Genomic DNA, 21,465 nt, shown 5'->3' on the forward strand with positions numbered 1-21,465 from the left:
CCCAGCTTGTGAACCCATTAGATGCTGCAGTCAATAACAACCGCAGCATACAAGGTATTAAAATTCTTAATATTAATTTAATAGTTCACCATAAAAAAACATATCTTTAGAACACGCACCAGTGTAACAAAGTAAAATGAAAACAAATTATTATTTACACAGAAAGGCACCTTGAGTAAGACAAAAATGGAGGATTTTATGTTTTTACCATCCCCTTTAAAAAAAAATTGGTCCAATCACCAGTCATTTGATTCTGCAGCCAGTCACTTGCCTCAGGGATCAGATGACTAGTGGTTGAGACCTTATCACTTCTGGTCCTTTCAGAAACCATCTGAACATCAGTGCTGGAGCAGTGGGGACGCTTAGAGATGTGTCAAAGTCACTGGTAAAGTGGTGGAGGGAAGATATGTTTCGCCGAATGGTGTCAGTGATATAAAACCCAGAATTTTCCCTCCAGCACATTAAGAGTTGCAAGGATGAAGCTGAGTTGCATAATGGGCTGGCTTTTTTGTGGACATCCACAGAGTGGGTGGAAGGATGTCCACCTTATCTCCACTTGCAGAGCTGGCACCACCGTGAGCTGACAGGACCTGTATGATGTCACAGTCATGTGATCAGTCACATGGTCTGGGTTTTAAGTAGCTGGCTTCCAAAATTAGCAGTGGTCCATGTGCCTGGAGAAGAAGCACTCCAGGAAAGTGTTTGTACACGTGTGGTTTCTTAAAGAACCTGAACCGTGGACATTCCTAACAGTGAGCAGGCTGATCCCTGCTAGGAGAAGGACTGTGTTTTGTTTTGCCCAGAGGGCCGTGTTTATTTTCCCCACCTTGGTTTATGCTGTCTTTAATAAACCAAGCATATTCTTCAAGAGACACGTGTTCTGTTTCTACCTCTGTGTCCAGCCGAGTGACACGCTCTACCTCAAAGACCAAAACAGGCCTGGTAGTTAAGGGGGCAAATATATTTGCAAGAGATTTAAAACCTTTCTTACAATACCAGATACATTACTTGAGATGGAGAACTGGTCTTAGGATTTATTAAAAATAGTCATAGTCCTCTAGGATTAGACGAGGATGATGGCCAATTTCTTCATGGGGTTTGGTTTTTGCGAAATTAGTAGACATGAGTGAATCAATTCCAGGGTCCTACGGTCTTCTATATTCTGGCATCCTCGATGCCCCTTACGATTAGCAAGCCAACGTCTTCTGTACGACAAAGAAACAATGGCGTTGCACCGGGTCTACTAATGACAAGAGGGGCTGTGGTTTCGACAGGTAGGAGGTAGTCTACAGGGCTCCCATTCAGCTATGGAGTATTGACCTAGCTGTTGGACCAGAATCTTGTGAATTAATTCTCTCATCCTTAATAACTAGCTATACTAAGACATAAATATGGCACATTTTCATCTTTTTGTAAAATATTTCACAGCACAACATGCTAATCTCTGCTTTACTAATCACAAAATACTCATCAATCCATTAGAAAAGAAATGCAGAAACCGTGGCAGTGATACTTTCCTGAAATTTAGGCAGCCATAGAAATAATTAGCATCCTGCAGCCAGGCTAATGCTAAACATGAGATCAAGCTGCTGGAAAATCGCGAGGCTCGCCCAGTGAAAGGAAACGCATCAAGTCATGAGCATTCTTCATAATACCTATGATTAAGTCTTTTAGGGGCCCAATTATCTGCTCTGTGACAGGCCGGGCTGGGAAGAATGGCACAGCTGCATCAGTCATTCTGCAAAAGACGAATTCTGGAAAGTGTCCAAATTACTACAAAAAAAAAAAAAAATTGAAAAAGACATTCGTGCAGTTAACACATGATGTGAGTTAAGGCTGGGTACTGTCATCTCTCTGTGGGGGATCTCTGTAAATTGGATTTTTCTTATCAGTGACTCCCCATAATCATGAAACAGACATGAAGGCAGATATCGTCAGTCACACAAAAATATTATTTTACTGAAGTCATTGGGAAGGAATTCATACACAAAAGCTGCAGGCGATAATCTTCAGGTCAAAAGTGGATCTTTCTAGCGAATGGATCTAGGAGAGTGGTCTACGGCCGGTCAGAGCACATCCTGTAAGAATCTCTGCATGTTAAGCAACTAAATTAGTTATCTATACGAAAGTAGCCTCCAGCATCTAGTTCAACCATACAGACTAATATTCAGGGCGGAAAGTCTGAACTGCATATGGCGCTAAAAAGAGCGACCCTGTCCTCTCACATGAAACCTGTAAATAAGCATAGTCTCACTGCCTCACCGTACACCACACTAAGGGCTCAAACTCATCTGCGTTTAAAACGGACGAGTGCAATCCGATAACAAAAAAAAAAAAAAATCAGATTGCACTATGACTAGTGTTATTCAATGATTCTGTGCTCATCTGCAATTTTTTTTCTCAGGTCGGATTGGACAAATCACAGCATGCCCCAAGTGGCCGCGTATATCGGACAAGACTCGGCAATGCAAGTCAATGGGTGCAAGAAAGAAATCGCATAGCACACGGACTTATGCGTGACATTTCATCAGCCGAGTACAGTAAATTCACAGCCTGAACCATCAGAACTGAACAGATAAACAGACAGAATAAAGGAAAAAACATGACATGTGGTCCCCCTAATTTTTATTAATCAGCTGACAGAAAGCAGACAGCTGAGAGCTGATCTTAACTTGGGAAGGGTGTAATAAACATGGAGCTTCCCAGGCTATTAATATCAGCTAACAGATGTCAACTTAGCCTTTATTGGTTATAAACAAGGTGTGACCCCCCCCAAAAAAAGACATGGAGTCCAACCTAATATTAGTAACCAGCAAAAGCTAGGCAGACAGCTGAAGGCTGATATTAATAACATATGAAGGGGCCATGGATATTTCACCACCTCCCAGACTAAGAACCTCAGCCTTCAGACACCCCAGAAATGGCACATACATAAGATGCGGCAATTCGGTAGCTTAGTCTTCGCTCTTCCCACCTGTCCTGGTGCGGTGGCAAGTGGGGTAATAGTATAGGGGTTGATGTCAGCTTTGTAATGTCAGCTCACATCAAGCCCAGGGAGGGACTAGTACTGGAGAGGCATCTATAACAGACCCCCATTACTAACCCCATAGTCAAATGTAGTAAAGACAAAAACAGAGTAAAGTCATTTACTTGAAATAAAAACTCCCTGACTCTTTTACCCATTTATTAACATCAAAATAAAAACACAAAGTAATCCTCACCTGTCCACAGATAATCCGTATGTGATGCTCTCCCACAAAGAACTCCAGCTGTGCTACATCCGGATAGTTTTGCTGAGCAGTGGCATGATGCTCAGAAAGCCAGCCAGAACACACTGAGACAGCAGCGTGAGAAACCTCCTGCAGTGTTTAGTGCTGACATAAGGTCACCGGAGTTGAAAGCTGATGAACCCTGGTCACCTTACTGACATCATCGTTGGCATCGTGAAAATTTTCAGTGAGGATTAGTGGAAGTGAATATGCTAGGAAGAGGAGGCCGGATATTCTATGCCTCCAGGAGACTCATTTACTGCTGGAAAAGGTGGAGGTGTTGAAGAGGAGGTGGATTGGGAGAGCATATCACTCCACATATTCTTCATATGCTAGAGGGGTCTCTTTATTAATAGGAGCATCTACGCCATTTGAAGAAATTGAAAGCCATGTTGATAGTGAAGGACAGTATATTTTTGTTGTTTGTAAAATCTATGGGCAATCACTAGGTATAGTAGCTATGTACATACCACCGCCATATAGCGGGAAAAAGTTATGTGAGGTTATGGAATTATTTAAGCGGGCCACCATTACTTATTATTGGTGATTTCTATAATGTTATAGATGAGGGGTGGGATAGACATAAACAGAGTGCAGGTAAAAGCATTAGGAAATTGATGGCATTTGGGAATTATAATAAAGAGATTGGAATGATGGACCTGTGGAGAGTGAGAAATGAGAATGCGGTGTGCTACTCATGTTATTCTGCGACGCATGGGTCTCTCTCACGAATAGATATGGCACTGGGAAATGAACTAATGACACAACTGGTCTGTGGAGTGGAATACCTCCCAAGGGTGATTTCGAACCATAAGCCTATAGAATTGTCCATTAGACGGATGGGGGGGGGATTGGGAAGGGGGTTGGGTGGAAGTTGAACCCAGTGTGGCTGGAATATATTGATATGAATACAGTCATGGCCAAAAGTTTTGAGAATGGCACAAATATTAATTTTTACAAAGTCTACTGCTTCATTTTTTCTAATGGCAATTTGCATATACTCCAGAATGTTATAAAGAGTGATCAGCTTAACAGCAATTACTTGCAAAGTCAATATTTGCCTAGAAAATGAACTTTATCCCCCAAAACACATTTCAACATCATTGCAGCCCTGCCTTAAAAGGACCAGCTAACATCGTTTCAGTGATTGCTCCATTAACACAGGTGTGGGTGTTGATGAGGACAGGGCTGGAGATCAATCTGTCATGATTAAGAATGAAACCACTGGACACTTTAAAAGAAGGCTGGTGCTTGGCATCATTGTTTCTCTTCTGTTAACCATGGTTATCTCTAAAGAAACACGTGCAGTCATCATTGCACTGCACAAAAATGGCCTAACAGGGAAGAGTATCGCAGCTAGAAAGATTGCACCTCAGTCAACAATCTATCGCATCATCAAGAACTTCAAGGAGAGAGGTTCCCTTGTTGCCAAAAAGGCTCCAGGGCGCCCAAGAAAGACCAGCAAGCGCCAGGACCGTCTCTTAAAAGTGTTTCAGCTGCGGGATCGGGCTACCAGCAGTGCAGAGCTTGCTCAGGAATGGCAGCAGGCAGGTGTGAGTGCATCTGTACGCACTGTGAGGCGGAGACTCTTGGAGCAAGGCCTGGTCTCCAGGAGGGCAGCAAAGAAGCCACTTCTCTCCAGGAAAAACATCATGGACAGATTGATATTCTGCAAGAGGTACAGGGAGTGGACTGCTGAGGACTGGGGTAAAGTCATTTTCTCTGATGAATCCCCTTTTCGATTGTTTGGGACATCTGGAAAACGGCTTATTCAGAGAAGACCAGGTGAGCGCTACCACCAGTCTTGTCTCATGCCAACTGTCAAGCATCCTGAAACCATTCATGTGTGGGGTTGCTTCTCAGCCAAGGGAATGGGCTCTCTCTCAGTCTTGCCTAAAAACACAGCCATGAATAAAGAATGGTACCAGAATGTCCTCCAAGAGCAACTTCTCCCAACCGTCCAAGAGCAGTTTGGCGATCAACAATGCCTTTTTCAACATGATGGAGCACCTTGCCATAAAGCAAAGGTGATAACTAAATGGCTCAGGGAACAAAACATAGAGATTTTGGGACCATGGCCTGGAAACTCCCCAGATCTTAATCCCATTGAGAACTTGTGGTCAATCATCAAGAGACGGGTGGACAAACAAAAACCTTCAAATTCAGACAAAATAAAAGCATTGATTTTGCAAGAATGGACTGCTATCAGTCAGGATTTGATCCAGAAGTTGATTGAGAGCATGCCAGGGAGAATTGCTGAGGTCCTGAAGAAGAAGGGTCAACACTGCAAATATTGACTTGCTGCATTAACTCATTCTAACTGTCAATATAACCTTTTGTTACTCATAATATGATTGCAATTATATTTCTGTATGTGATAAAAACATCTGACAAACACACATAAAAACCAGAAGCCAGCAGATCATGTGAAAATATAATATTTGTGTCATTCTCAAAACTTTTGGCCATGACTGTACTATAAACGAAGAATTGGAGGAGTATTGGCGGATTAATGAGGGGAGTACTGATAGTCGGGTGGTGTGGGATGCTATGAAAGCGGTCCTAAGGGGTCTTTTGTTTCGAGAGACTTCCAGGTGTAGGTCGAAATCTCAGCTAGAAGACAGGAAAATAACAGAAACCTTAGAGAGGGTGGAGAGGGCTATGGTACTGGACCCGTCAGCAGAAAATCAGATAAGGCTAAGGGGTGCACAGGAAGAGGTTAATAAGGTGTATTTGAGGAAAGCAGAGAGGAGAAGGGCCTTCCAGAAAACGCAATTTTATGATGAAGGTGAAAAAGTGGGGCATCTGTTGTCAGTGGTGGTAGCGGCACAGAGGGAATCGTCTTATGTATATAAATTGAAGACTGATGAGGAAAGGGAGGTGGGGGACACAGAGTGTATTTTGGAGGAATTTAGACGATTCTATAATCAGTTATATTTTTCGGGATCGGGGGATTCAATTGGGGACATAGAGGGTTTTCTTCAGGAAGCAGGGCTCCCGAGGATTAAAGACAGTGATAGGGGGAGACTGGAGGTGCCCATAACAAAAGAAGAGATAGAAATGGCTATTACATCTATGGCTAATAATAGGGCCCCGGGGGCAGATGGAATCCCGAGTGAAATTTACAAACAATTAATTGAGATGGTAACACCCAGACTGCAAAAGGTTTTCGAGAGGCTCTTTGGGAGGGTGAATTATCGGCGTCCATGAGGGAGGCGGTGGTGGTGGTCATTCCGAAAGAGGGAAGAGATCCGGCGTTGGTAGAATCTTATAGGCCCATCTCGTTGCTGACGGTGGATGTAAAGATTTTGGCAAAAATTTTGGCTAGCAGTTTGGCGAGTGCGGTTCAGGATCTTGTCCATCCGGACCAATCCGGATTTATGCCAAATAAGTCTGCGGCGATTAATTTGCGTAGACTTTTTCTGAATTTGCAGCTGCCGTCAGACAATAGGGGCAGTAAGGTTGTGGTTTCATTGGATGCGCGTAAAGCGTTTGATAGTGTTGAGTGGCAGTATCTTTGTAGGGTGTTGGAACGCTTTGGTTTTGGGCCGACCTTTATTTCATGGATACGGTTGCGATATACTTCCCCGACCGCTAGGGTCAGAGTTAAAGGGTTCAGATATGACTTGGTAGAAGAAAAAGTATCACTGTATGCAGATGATATGTTGCTTTATTTGGAGGATTCCAGAAAGTCATTGTTGAGAGCAATGGAAATTATTAAAACATTTGGGTCTATATCGGGATTAGAAATTAATTGGGAAAAATCCACTGTCATGGCTGTAGATGATTGTGTTGTTGATTTGCCAGTGTCGGGGGAGGGTATTAGGTTGGCAGTGGTGCGACAGTTTAAATACCTGGGCATTCAGGTGGCACTTCTGATTTCGAGCTATGCAGATTTGAATCTGATTCCACTGCTGAGTAAGTTTAGGAGTAAAGTAGGGGCGTGGTGCAAACTGTATCTTTCAGTAGTGGGAAGAATTAATCTGATTAAGATGATTTTGATGCCTCATCTGCGATACGTTTTGCACAATGCCCCTGTCTGGTTCCCTAGGCAGTGGTTTCGTACTATTGACTCTATATTTAGGGATCTTGTGTGGGGAAAAAAGCAGCCAAGGATCAGACTTGAGATATTGCAGAGGCCCAAGTATGGAGGGGGACTGGCGCTTCCGAACCCTTGGATTTACTACTTAGCTGCTCAGGGCCAACAGATGAGGGGGTGGAGGGATGTGTCTGGGGCTGGTTCAATACAAAGGGTCTTGGTTCAGGTGATGGGGAGGGATCCCATGGTTCAGGGGTTGGAGGCAGGAAGTTTTAGGAAGTTAGGTTTGATGTATCCTACTTTAGCGCTGATACATAAAGTCTGGGAGGCAATTAAAAAGATTAGGGGTTGGGAACACTTGACAAATTTTTCCACGACATGGCAAAACGCGACTACCGGAATTTGTTAAAATGGGAGAATTTAAAAATTGGATGAGACTGGGAATGCAGTACATAGTTTAGGTGAAGGACGCGCAGGGACTGGTGCCCTTTGGAAAGTTGCAGGAAGATTATGGGCTACCGGAGGTCTGCAGATTTCAATATGGGCAGTTTAGGAATGCTTATGTTACGCAGAGTAGGACGATGAATATGGAGATTCACAAGGATATATTGATTGATTATGTCTGTGCAGAGGGGGGAACAAAAGGGGTAGTGTCGGGCATTTATAAGGATCTAATGCATACTTTTTTAAATAGTTATCCTATTAGAGCACAGGGAAAATGGGAGGAGGAGTTGGGTAGGATAGAGGAAGATAAATGGGAAGTGATTATGGAATATATACCCCAATTATCGCTGAGTGAAGCGAGCAGACTCTCGCAGATATATCTACTCCATAGAGTATATAGGACTCCTGAACGGCTGTACAGAGCGGGTCTAAGACAGACTTCTGAGTGTCCTTGGTGCCGAATGGAGGGGGCTGGAATTCTCTATATGTTATGGCAGTGTCCAAATCTGAACCCATATTGGACGGCGGTGCTTAATGCCATAGGAGGCGCGTATGGTTGTAGGATTGGTAGGGATCCTGTGGTGTGTATACTGGGATATGTGGAGGAGGTCCAGGTACATAATAAATATAAGGTGGCTATAGCTAGATTATTATATATTGCACGAAAACTGATCGCCAGATACTGGATAAATGAAGATCCGCCGACATTGAGGGAATTTTTCAGACAGTCTGACTCTATTGTGAATATGGAAAAAGATATTTACGTTAAGAGAAAAAGCATAAGAACATTTGAGACACTGTGGACACCTTGGGTGAAGAGAAGATGACCCTGAACTCAGATTACACCAAGCATTACGGTATTTGCTGCTCTTGTATGTAATGGGGGGAGGGGAAGGGAAGGAGGGAATTTCTGAAACTAATGACCATTGTTAATGTTTTCATTGCGATTTTTGTTCTATTGTTTTGTACCTTGAATTTTGTTAAATAAAAATTTATCTGATTTAAAAAAAGAGAATTAGTGGAAGTGAGAATTGCTAGCTTTGTTCTTTTCAGCCAGATAACCCTTTTACTAGGATAATGAATAACTTACTGTTTCCTGGTGGTCCGACTGCTAGGACCTCTACAAATTCTAAGAAATAAAAGGTTTGCTTCAGACAAGTGTATTTTGGTCAGTTTGCTGTCTTTGTGCACAAAGGACTAGATACTGACAGCAATGACCAGACTAGGCTTCTCACATTTAGTATATATAGTGCTGGCCATGTGTCATGGGGGTGTGCGGTGCAGGCTGGATGCAGGTTTCCAAATGTTGTATACATGTTGGATTTAGGGGAAGAGTTCCAGGTATACATATGCTGACCATAGGTTGAGCCCCGGCTATGGGGTGCGTGGGCCAAAGTTGATGTGAGTTTTTGGCTTCTGTGTATGTGTCAGGTGAGGGGGAAGGGTAACTGTAGATTTCTGGGTATAAACCATAGGGTCCCCACATCCAGTGTATGGTGGTGGCCATATATTGTGCCCAGCTATATAGTGCGCGGTTTGGGCTGGATGTGGGTCTCAAGCTGATGTATATAGTGTATGTGTTGGGATTAGTGCACAAGAACCTATAATTAACTCTGGATATACAGATGCTGACCTTATGTTGTTCACCATCTATGGGGTGTGTGGTCCAAAGTGGATGTGGGTTTCTGGTTTCTGTGGATATGGCGGCAAAGGAAGAGTAGTTGTGGAGAACTCCAGGTATAAAGCACAGGGTCCCACCATCCAGAGTGTGGAAATGGCCATAAGTTGTGCCCGGCTATGAGATATGTGGTGTGGGCTGGAAGTAGGTTTCTAGCTGTTTCATATGTGTTGGGTTTAGGGGAATAGTACCCATAAAAGACTCAGCGCATACATATGCTGACCATATGTTGTGTACCAGCTATGGGGAGTGCGGTCCATAGTGGATATGGGTTTCCAGGTATAAAGCACAGGGTTTCCGCATCCGATGTATGGTGGTGGCCATATGTTGTGTCCGGCTGTGAGGTTTCTGGCTGTGCTGTACACATGGGAGGTGAGTACTTAAAAAAACTATGGGCCAATGTTACTAAATATGCAAGTGCACGTAAAAATATCACCATGAGACGTTTTGTCTGTTTTATGGGTAAGAACAGCACACATTTTGTATATATGGTGCTCGTTACTGTGGCTTGTAAATGTTTGGGCACCACTCGTCAAAATTACTGCTATTGTGAACAGTTAAGCAAGTTGAAGATAAAATTAAGTCCTAAAGGTAAAGATGGCACAACTCCTTTTTATTTTAAGGAAAATAATATATATTTATCTTTTACATTTTAAAAATTATAAAAAAGGAAAAATGGACTGATGCAAAAGGTAGGGCACCCTTCATGGTTAGTACCTAGACGCACCCCCTTTGAGAGTATCACAGCTTGTAAATGCTTTTGTAGGCAGCAAAGAGGATTATCAATTCTTGTTAGTGGGATTTTCATACTTTCTTCCTTGTAAAATTCTCCCAGTTCCTTGAGATTCCTGGCTCGTCTTGCATCTTCTGCTATATTGAGGTTTAGTCACAGATTTTCAATGATGTTCAGATGTGGGGAATGTGAGGACCATTGTAAAACCTTCAGTTTGTGCCTTTTGAAGTAGTCTATTGTGGATTTTGATGTGTGTTTAGGATCATTATTCATTTGTAGGAGCCATCCTCTTTTTAACTTCAGCTTTTTTACACATGGTGTTATGTTTGCATCAAGAATTTGTTGAAATTTCATTGAATCCATTCTTCCCTCTACCCATGAAATGTTTCCTGAGCCATTGGCAGCAAAACAACCCCACAGCATGATTGATCCACCGCTATGCTTAATGGTTGTCGAGATGATTTTTCCTGAAATTCTGTGCCCTTTTATCTCCACACATATTCTATTTTAACCTCATGAGTCCACAGGACTTGTTTCCAAAATGCATCAGGTTTGTTAGATGTTCTTTTGCATACTTCTGACGCTGAATTTTATGGTGCGGACGCAGAAGAGATTTTCTTCTGATGACTCTTCCATGAAGGCCATATTTGTGCAGGTGTCTCTGAACAGTAGAACAATGTACCACAACTCCAGAGTCTGCTAAATCTTCCTGAAGGTCTTTTGCAGTCATGCGGAGGTTGTGATTTGCCTAAATATCAATCCTATGAGCAGCTTTCGCTGAAATTTTGCTTGGTCTTCCAGACCTTATCTTAACCTCCATTGTTCTTGGTAACTGCCATTTCTTAATTACATTTCAAACTGAGTAAAGGGCAACTTGAAAACACTGTGCTATCTTCTTATAGCCCTTTCCTGATTTGTGGGCCTCCACCGTTTTCATTTTCAGAGCACTAGGCAGCTGCTTTGAAGAACCCATGGCTGCTGTTTTTTGGCACAAGGTTAGAGGAGGCTGGGTTTTATATAGCTGGGAAAGTTGCATCACCTGGCTTTTTCTAACGATAATAGTGAACAAACTGTAACCCTAACAGGCTAATTAAGGTCTGAAACCTTGGACGTTCTCTTAGCACACAAATCTCCAAGGGTACCACATTTGCATCAGCCCATTTTCCGTTTGGTAATTTTTAAAATGTAAAAGATGGGGGGAAAAAATTGATATATATTTTTTTGCCAAAAATACAAAGGGTGCATGGCGTGGGCTAGATGTGGATTTCTGGTTTCTGTATCCGTGGTGCATGTAGGGGAAGAGCACTTACAGAAAACTCTCGATATACAGCGTATAGGGTCCCCACACCCCGTGAGTGCTGCTGGCCGTGTGTTGTGCCCGTCTATGAGGTGTGCGGTCTGACGTAGGTTTCTGGCTGTTGCATATATGGCAGGTGAGAACGTTGGGTCAATGTTAGCCAACGTGCAGGTGGACATAAATATCTGTTTTCTGGATGAGGACAGTGCATGTAATGGCAGGCAGCTGCTGCAGCTGTCAAGCACTCGAAGCTGCACACGGACCCAGTCACGTCCACAATTTGCAGACATGACTGGCATGATAATTTCAATGCTCCTCTGAACACGGTCTCACTCAGTAATATGCTAATAAATAGTAAGACGAGCAGGTTAATAAGTCAGCGCACTGCGCATGCTAATTCCTGAGTGCACCTGCTATCACCCATTCTCCTATGTATTCTACATCTTTCCTGGAGTCCATGTTCACTGAGGGTGAATGTGTATTGTTCCCTGCGCTGACAGGCGGCGGTGATGTGCTTTGTTCCGAGATCTGCTCACAATTCCCACGACTGATTCTCCGCGGCTTGCCTTGGGAAAAGTTCAGAGACAGAGAGCATCTCTAAATAACATGACAAGTAAACAATGGTCGGGCAGAGAAGTCTTATACGTCTGCCTGTTACATCTGGGCCGGCCCGCCGCCTCGCGGAGAGGAGTCTCTGTACCACTTTGTGCTGCTCTTTCATAATATTTCTCCTGAATGGCTGCTCTTCTTGTATGGCGCTATTGTCTGGCTGATTGCCTTTGTTGTAGGCCAGGAGAACGTCTGTCTTAGCATCTGCCGTTTCCTTCAGAAGCCGCTGCTGACATTATGCAAGTGTCATGCGCTTGTTATTTCGGCCAAGTCTCGTGGTCATGAGATGCTTCCAGGCACTCAGACCGTATTTCCACTTATATTCAATCTCCGGGCAGAACGTGAGGAGCGAGAGATGAAATCAATACATATTTATCCCCCGTAGTATAATGACCGAGCGCTATAATATCACTGCTGCCGTCTTAGGGCACGATCTCTCAATCTGTATTGAGGGCATGAGACGCTCTGAGGGCATGAGACGCTCTGTGTACTTCCAGTGATGGCCCAAGTATGGCTACTTCTCCCCCGTGCTGCCCCCTACTGTCCAAGAAGTGACTGCAGCCAGCTAGAACTGTGGCTTTCCAATGTCTTTGCCTTTATTATTTAATTTCAAATTATTTATTCAGCCAACATATTCTAAAAAGCAGCACAAAGAACGAATCTAAGCACTTCAGCCCCTTGGGGCCACTTTTGTGCTCGCTCTACCAGTCCGTACTGTTGTGTGTGTTGGCAGAACTCTGGATATACAGAACCTATGGTGCTGGATATGTGTCATGCCCAACTATGGGGTGTGCGGAGTGGTGTCGGCTGGATGTAGGTTATCTGCTGTGCTTATGTTGCTCAGGGTTCTCCCATGCAATATCTGTGCTACTGGGTGAATGCGCTCTTGGTTTTGGGGTGTATGTTGTGGGTAAGACTCCGGATCTTGGCTAGGGTATGAGGCGTGGGAGTAGGGAAGGAGTATCTGCAGAGAAGTCGAGGCGCTGGCCATATGTCATGTCCAGTTATGGGGAGAAGGACGGCCTGGACGAGGGTTCCCAGCTGCTCTATATGTGGCAGGTGTAGCAAATGAGTACCTACAAAGAAGCTGTGGGATTCAGAAAAGGGCACCCAATATGTGTGGTGCTAGCCATGTGTTGTTCCCAGATATGGTGTGTGGGGTGTAGACTGGTCGCGGGTTCCCGGCTGCTGTAGTTCTCGGCTTGACTTTCTCATCATGATTAGAGTTGGGGTACATAATTGGGCAGTGGTCAGGCAGAGAAGACAAAATATACTGCCGTGCAACTTGCCCCGCAATAACTAAACCTGAGGGTAGAGCGTGAAAGTTGGCCGAGCCATTAATAAAGTATTAACAGTCTCACTATTTCTTCCCTTTTTAAGTCTTTTCTATACAAATAAAGAACTAAAATGTATATAAAAGGCTTGTTATCAAACAGGAGTTCTCTGTGGGGAAAGTATTGTGCTTCACCACAGGGGGCCGACATACTGCCCATGACAAAGATGCTTTTTTAGATGACAGCAGAAGCATAAGGCTCAGTCAGATAAGCCAAAGGTCATGGACAGAGGAACAGATCAAAGTACAGCATATGCTCACTGAAGGAAGACAATAGTAAGGATCACAGTAGGTTCGTCATCAAGAATCAAGCCAAACGTCAAAATGAATCACACAAAAAATTACTGGGTAACATTAGAGCATCGTAACTGAGGGAACTGAAAAAATAGAAGAAATGGGAACTGGAGGAACTGATCCAGAGTTAGGGAATAGGGTACAGGAGAGTGATCTTGCGATGATGCACACCTACATAGATACAGAACCGGGACAAGCTGGGAGCACCAGTGCTAGAATATCTTGGCCTAATAACTCTCTTATAAGGTGATTCCTATCATATTATGCTGTGGCATACAGATAACATTCAGCAGTATGGCTGAAGTAGAGATATGTATGAAGTTTACTTCCTTCACAGAATGCTGCAGAACTGCGGGCATCGGGTGGAGGGCATGCGCAGATTGAGATCTTGGTTCAATGACGTCTCTTAGAGATGTCATTAATCTGATATATCAGTCTACATATGCTCCAACTCCATTTTATTGAAGACCAGCCAGGAAATCAATCTGTGCATGCGCCACCCACAACAAGGAGGGCGCTAATGAGAAATATCAAACAGGAGACAAGTCCATGAAAAAGCAGTGATCTGCCATTCAAACATGGGAGGAAGAGGGGGGCCGGGCAGGAAAAGACCCCCTGTACAATCCGGACCCTGTTAACCAGAAAACTTCAAATGTAGATTAAAGAAGAACACAGTATCAAATTAATCTGTAGAATAGCGCCATTATGGGCATGTCTTTAATTAACTTGCAAAATCATACTGAGCGGTTCTCTTTACGACCACTGTGTGAGCGATCGCACTGACACTGCGAGTGTGCTGCTGGGCTCCTTAAGTGTCAGGACACAAGAACAGAAACCAAGCATTGATTTTAGAGAGCGTTCACTCATCAAGTGAGCATTGTCAATCCGGACAAGGAACTGGGGGCTGTATACAATTCGAAATGCGTCACGGTGCACCAAACCATAGGCCCCCCCCCCCCAAGGATGCACCAAATCGCCCTCATTTGCACATGAAATAAAATCATTTTCTGCAAATATAGCATTAAAATGTACATGCTGGTATGATCTCTATAGAGGCCAAGTCCCTTATCTAAATGTTTAGGCAGTTTAATTTGCACCTTGGGGGGTGACAGACTCCCTTTAGTGTGATATTACACAATGTGATCCGTAAAGGAACTGAATCAAACGATAACTATGACAGATAGATGTAAATTTTCACCCGTACTGACTGTGCCACTCTGTAGCTATGTAATAAAGGACATTTCACATACAGTACTCACTAAAAAGCATTTCTCCTTCTTTGCCTCCATCAGCATTTCAGCCATTCCTGGAAGAAGCACTGGGAATATGTAGCTTTCCAAATATTCCTGGGGTGAGCCTGGTATTGAAATTTGAAAATTAATACTTACAATAAGATGCATTTTCTTAATGACTTTTCAAGCAAATCTTAGGGTTCGTTCACTTTATGGACAAAAATCGACAAATGCTTTAAAATGGGTCAAAGTGCCAGGAAAAGAATAACTCCGGTGTATTGCATCGCTCTTCCCATTGTTTGCAAGCCGCCGCTGCCACTTTTCTCATTGATAATGATCTTAAAATTGGCATGTGCCTCGCTAAAAATATTACTCTAGTCCCTCTTTGCATTGCGTAAAAAATGTAGTGACTTTTCAAAATGTTATAAACCAGATTTCTTGCGTAAATGCTTTGATGAATTCAGTCTTAACTAGTCCTAACGGTGCGATTTTAAAGGGGCAATGTCCCTTACAAGGCTATGTGCTTAGTTTATACCGTCAGTTTAGGGTTTAAGGTGACAGACTCCCTTTAAACTTAATTGGCAGTAATTTTAATTGCGAGTAAATCAGTGGGGTCTGGGTCCTGAGACCCTTGAATAATATGCAACTCAGGAGACAGGAGCGCACAGCTCCTGCCTTAGCGTGCAAACAATAGAAAGCATATTCCCTGTGCGTGCCTGTCTCCGGAGTTGTGCTCTGTTTGGGGTCTATTGAGCAATCGGTAAGGTGTCTCAGGACCTGGTCTCTTACTGACCTGAAGGCAATTAAAATGACTGTGAAATTTGGAAAAACTCCTTAAAAGTTTAGTTGCTCTTTAAGAATCATCATTTAGAGTTTTCCCAGGCGTAGCCGTTTCGGTTAAATCCCGGCGGTGGTTTTTCTGAGGTGGCTGAGCTGGCAGTCTCGCTGCTTTTCTTGCAGTGGCTCTGCCGCCGCCGGTTTTTACACTATACGGTTAAGAGTAAATTAGAATGTAACATCTCTTAAAGGGAACCTGTCACCAGTTTTGGCAGATATAAGATACGGCCATCAATTGCAAGAGAAGAAAATAACTTATCATACTCACCTGCAGGGTGGTCCGGACCGAGGGGTGTCGCTCTTCTTGGTCCGGCGCCTCCCTTCTTCTTAAGATCGCCACCCTCCTGCTTACTTCGTGTGGATGACGCATCGCTGCATCATCCACACAGTCTCCTCGGCATTGCACTCCTGTGTAGGTGTACTTATCTGCCCTGTTGAGGCCAGAGCAAAGTACTGCAGTGCGCAGGCGCTGGTAAAGGTCAGAGAGGCCCAGCACCTGCGCACTGCAGTACCGGACTAGTCTGCAGGTGAGTATAATAAGGCTGTGTGCGCACACAGCATTTTTTTTTTAGCGGATTTGCCAATAAATCTGCTATAAAAACGCTTAAAATAAGCTTCCCATTCATTTCTATGCATTTTGCACTTTTTGTGCATATTGATGCGTTTTTTACCGCGAAAAAACCGCTTCACGGTATAAAACGCAGCATGCTCATTAATTTTGTGGATTTTTCCGCATTTCTGGCCATTTCTATGGGTCTGGAGCCGCGCGGAAAAAAAATGCATAAAAAACGCGCGCTTTTTGCGCAGAAAATGTGCAGAAAAAAACGTGCGGTTTCTGGGCAGAGAGTCCGTTTTTTAAGCAGAAATTTTCTGCTACGGTGCACATAGCCTAAAAGTTATTTTTCTTCTCTTAGGGTTGGGGGCTTATATACAGCATTATAGAATGCTGTATATCAGTCTTGAAAGGTGATGGCCTTATCTTATATCGGCCAAAACTGGTGGCAGGTTCCCTTTAACTGTTCCAGGGTTTTTAAACCCAGAAGTGTTCAAGAATAATGACATAAAATGGAACATGTGCACAGTAATTTTGTTTTACCGTTGCTGTGCACTATGCACATTTTATCGGACGTTTCTCCAGCGCATTTTCAGACGGAATCCGAATGGAATCCACCTGAAAAAGACGTTGTGGTCACATAGCTTAAAGAATATGCCCATACTTGCAATTTTTGCAGAAATTTCAAACAAAGCTCAAGACATTCACTTTCTCCTTACTTACATGTCTTTGGATCAGAGATTCGTGCAGATGATATACCATCACATAACCCTTCAGCATACCGATTATCTTTTATCTGTGCATTAAAACAGAAATAATTAAGACCTATATTCTCTTTCTTAGTGGAGCAGACAAGATACATTTACTGTATGTGCATATTCTGTATCTACTCCATCACCATGAATAATGGCAAAGTTGCCAACACTAACATTGGTCATTTCTGCTTGGTCAGCTCATAACATCATGCCAAGTAGGACGCTTTTTGCTTTATAACCCTAAAGATTTTGGCACCGTACATTAGTAGCAGCGATACCACATTACAGAATGTGCCCACACCGCCATTACTTAACTGCGTTTTGTGATTCAGCGTGGGAGCATTCAGCTACGCCGCATCACTGTGGGAGCCATATGTGAGTTTACTACTACAATTTGCTGTGTGAGGAGCGGAAAGAGAGCGGATATGGCTATATCATAACCAACAAATATTATTAACTCATCATTTCTATTCCAAGTGCCAACAACTACACTTCAGCATCTATGGCTGGAAGGAGAGCCTTCTACAGACATGCCACGTTCCCCGGGGACATGTACAACAGGATGAGAACCTAGGGTGTAGAGGACAGGAAGCATATCGTTGTGCCTATTCCCTATACTAGGATCATCGGCGGGGGCACTGTGTAGCGATGGCCTAATTGGAAAAGAGCGCTCACATTTAAAGACTAGGACAAGGTAGAAAAGACCCTTACCACAATGACATCATTGATCTTCTGTAGTGATAAGTGAACGTGCTGGATAAGGTGTTATCTAAGCATGCTTGTGTGCTAACAAAGTGCCTTCGGGGTACTCGAAAAATCGGTTGGAGTCCCCACGTGAACCAGTGAAAGAGTCAGAGTGTTTTTTAACCTCTTAGTCAATTTTGTACTTAACGATCAAGCCAATTTTTACAATTCTGACCAGAGTAATTTTATGAGGTTATAGCTCTGGAACGTTTCAACGCTTTCCGCGACTATTTTTTCATGACATATTGTACTTCATGTCAGTGGTAAAAATTTCTTTGCTATGACTCGCGTTTATTTATGAAAAAAAAACCCGGAAATTTGGCAAAAATGTTGAAAACATATTTATTTTTTGCTAGGACGTTATAAGCGTTAAAATTTGACCAGCGATTTCTAAATTTTCAAACAAAATTTACAAAACCATTTGTTTTAGGGTCCACCTCACATTTCAAGAGAGTTTAGGGGGGGTCAATATAACAGAAAATACCCAAAAGTGACACCATTCTAAAAACTGCACCCCTTAAGGAGTGCAATACCGCATTCAAGAAGTTTATTAACCCTTCAGGTGCTTCACAAGAACTAAAGCGATGTGGATGTAAAAAAATCAACATTTTACTTTTTTCACAAGAAAAAATTACTTTGGAACCATTTTTTTTTTATTTTCACATGGGTATCAGGAGAAAATGGACCACAAAAAGTGTTGTGCAATTTCTCCTGAGTACACCGATACCCCGTATGTGGGGGAAAGCCACTGTTTGGGCTTATGGCAGGGATCAGACGGGAGGGAGCACCATTTGAGCTTTTGAACCCAAAATTGGCTGGACTCAATGGCGGGCGCCATGTTGCATTTGGAGACCCCCTGATGTACCTAAACAGTGGAACCCCCAATTCTAACTACAACCTTAACCCTATCATACCGCTAATCCCAACCACAACCATAACACTAACCACCACCCTAAACCCAACACCACACTAACCCCAACACCATACTTACCCCAACCCTAGCTCTAACCCCAACCCTAACGGAAAAATGGAAAAAAAATAAAAAATTTTTTGTTTTATTATTTTTAACTAAGGGGGTGATAAAGGGGGGTTTGATTTTCTATTTTTTTTATTTTATCACAGTGATAGGGTCTATCACAGTGATCAAAATTAACCAATAAGAAAAATCTCCTATTGTTGCAGGGTGCCAACTGGCAGATCTCGGCGGGTGCACCGCGCATGCACCCGACATTTTCTTCAGGGAAGATGATGTGGAGGGCCGAGGGACGGAGCTGGAGTCTCCGGAGATGTCGGAGGTACCGGGTGGGCTCGGGGGACCCCATTTCTAGATCATGTCAGAGGAGAGAGAAATAAATGGGAAATCAGACTTTTTTTTTTGCAATCACCATTATTGGGTTAATAACCATGATCACAACACTGGGGACGGTAAAAACTGACCTGAACCATGGTCTCCGGGGTCTCAGCTACCCCGGGAAGCTGAGACCTCTGAGATTTTCCGACGCTGGGGGGGAACTATACCCTTATTTCTCAGCATCGTTAAAAAGCGGCACTGAGGAATAAGGCCCCTTAACTGTTGCCGTTAAAAGGCGGTCATTGAGGGGTTAAAATAAAATATTTTTGTGTGTGTTTTTTCTTTCTACTTAAAGGGTTAGTAATTTGGGGTGTCATATAGTCTCCTCTTCATTACGAACACCAGGGCTTGATGGCAGCTGTGCTTTTGGACAATTCACTGCTGATATAAACCCTGAATACCATTACCCCGATGGCCAACACAAGGGCAATCGGGAAGAGCCGAGGCGAAGCTCCAGAATTGGCTCATCTAATGTGATGTATCACTTCTGGGGAGGCTGTGGCCTGGTATTTTTAGGCTTAATATCAAGCCGGAGCTGTCTGCTTTACCTTGGCTGGTTATAAAAAAAAAATTAGGGGGAACCCTACGTCGTTTTTTTAATAATTTATTCATTTATTAGGTTAAACAACCTTGCCACATGAAAGGCAATAGAGGGTGCAAGTTTATATTTAGGAGGCTTGTGACATTATATATTTGCAGGATATATGAGGATGCTCCATTCATTGAAATAGTTGTACACTATACTTTTTTTTTTATCTCTGATAGTACAATAGACAATGAATGGAGCAAGGTCAAGCATGAGCACCTGCAACCATTCAAGATAGAGCTTGGCAAAGCCTCTCTCTCGGGATCCAGAGCTCTGTTCTCATGATTGCTGGGGTCCCAGTAATCAGAAAGTTGTTCCCCATTCTATGGATTCATTGAATTCCTCTTCAAAGTCTTGAAAAACCTATTAAAATTGTGTCTAGCACAGCAGGAGCTTTGGCAATTACTGCTGAAGGGTTGTGCACCAAAGGCAATAATTAAACAGTATTTCAAAAGCTTCTGAGCTCCCCCTAGTGGTGACTGCAGGCAGCCAAAAATATATAGTGGCGAGAATAAATACTGTATACAAACTCCCACAGCACGCAGGTTTGCCAACAATGCCACCATATCACTGGATGTGTTTATGTGCCATTCACTAGTTTATTATGTCTAGAGAGACTCTTGGTGAAAAGAAATATCCTCAGTATTTCACACTCTCGCTGCGTGACAGACAGTCTGTTTTCGCCCTTTTGTTCAGATGTTTGGATTGCCGGGTTATCATTACGCTATCACACGCAGAGGAAGACAAACAAAAGTGCCGAAATGAACTTCCGCTATGAGTCACAATTTTCCAAAAGCAAAATCCTTTAAAACTAAAAGAAAAAAAAAAAATTAAAGTGTCTCTGGCTGCAGCGAGTCGCCCACTTTACAGCCATGCTGTTAGGACAATCTGCCCGTTGTACTTACGCATATTATCGACGATCCCTTAGATTTATAACCGGGAGGTAAGGACGGTTCTTCCCGCTCGTATTCTGAACGAAAAAGAAAGACATGGACGTTTAGCGATGGCGAAGAAGAAGACAGGAAAAGACAAGAGCAACTAATATGATCTTCACTGTGCTACAAATCTGACAAGTAACCAGAAGATGAAGAGCAGAACAAGAGGCCCTGATACATATTAACACTGCCAGGACAAGGCCCGGCTGACTGACTCTTGTAGGGTCACAGTTTTCGGAAGGATCAAGAATGTCGTGAGTCTAACTCTACACGTATCTGAACTGCAGCCAAGGTTTCAGACTGTAAACACTATATATCTGTGACGCAGGGACACCCATACAGCAAGCAGTATGTCACACTGCATTTTTTTAAGCCAAGGAAGCAGCACCGGATATGGTCTAAGGCTACATTCACACATCCGTCTTCTGGAATCCGGCACGATGCGGCGAAAATGTAAAAAATGTAAAAATGTCGGCACCGGATCCGTTTTTTTCCCCATTGACTTTTATTATCGCCGCATCGTGCCGGATGGGCATGCGGCGTGTCAGGTTTCTGCCGGAGATGGCAAAAATGCGCCGCCCGGCGTGTGCAAATAACATTCCCTGGAAAGTTTTTTGACAGCGCCAGAACAGTTTTCCGAACAGCGCATGCCCGGACACTTTGTGATTTAACCCCATAAGTGACTGCCATCTACAGGAACAAAAAAATCTCTCTCTCTCAGACTTTGGTCAGAATTTAAACAAAGAGTGATCAGAGTGTGATCAGCGTGGGATCAG

At 43.3% G+C, this 21,465-nt stretch overlaps 1 protein-coding gene across 2 annotated transcripts in view; it reads right to left on the minus strand.

Moving 5' to 3' along the window:
• IQCK (IQ motif containing K) overlaps positions 1-21,465 on the minus strand; it is a 100,961-nt gene that overhangs the window by 75,178 nt on the left and 4,318 nt on the right. For both annotated transcript variants that reach the window (XR_012219895.1, XM_073542965.1), the window contains exons 2-4: positions 20,660-20,724; positions 17,042-17,114; positions 14,956-15,053 (exon numbers count right to left, since the gene is read on the minus strand). Coding sequence is in view for 1 of the 2 variants with exons in the window: in XM_073542965.1 (XP_073399066.1) it covers positions 14,956-15,053; positions 17,042-17,114; positions 20,660-20,724 (236 nt within the window). In the remaining variant the exon portion in view is untranslated. The remainder of the gene's footprint in view (positions 1-14,955; positions 15,054-17,041; positions 17,115-20,659; positions 20,725-21,465) is intronic.

The sequence above is a fragment of the Dendrobates tinctorius genome, unplaced genomic scaffold (genome assembly GCF_039654945.1).
Source record: "Dendrobates tinctorius isolate UK_male_01 unplaced genomic scaffold, ASM3965494v1 ptg000129l, whole genome shotgun sequence".
Lineage (NCBI taxonomy): Eukaryota > Metazoa > Chordata > Amphibia > Anura > Dendrobatidae > Dendrobates > Dendrobates tinctorius.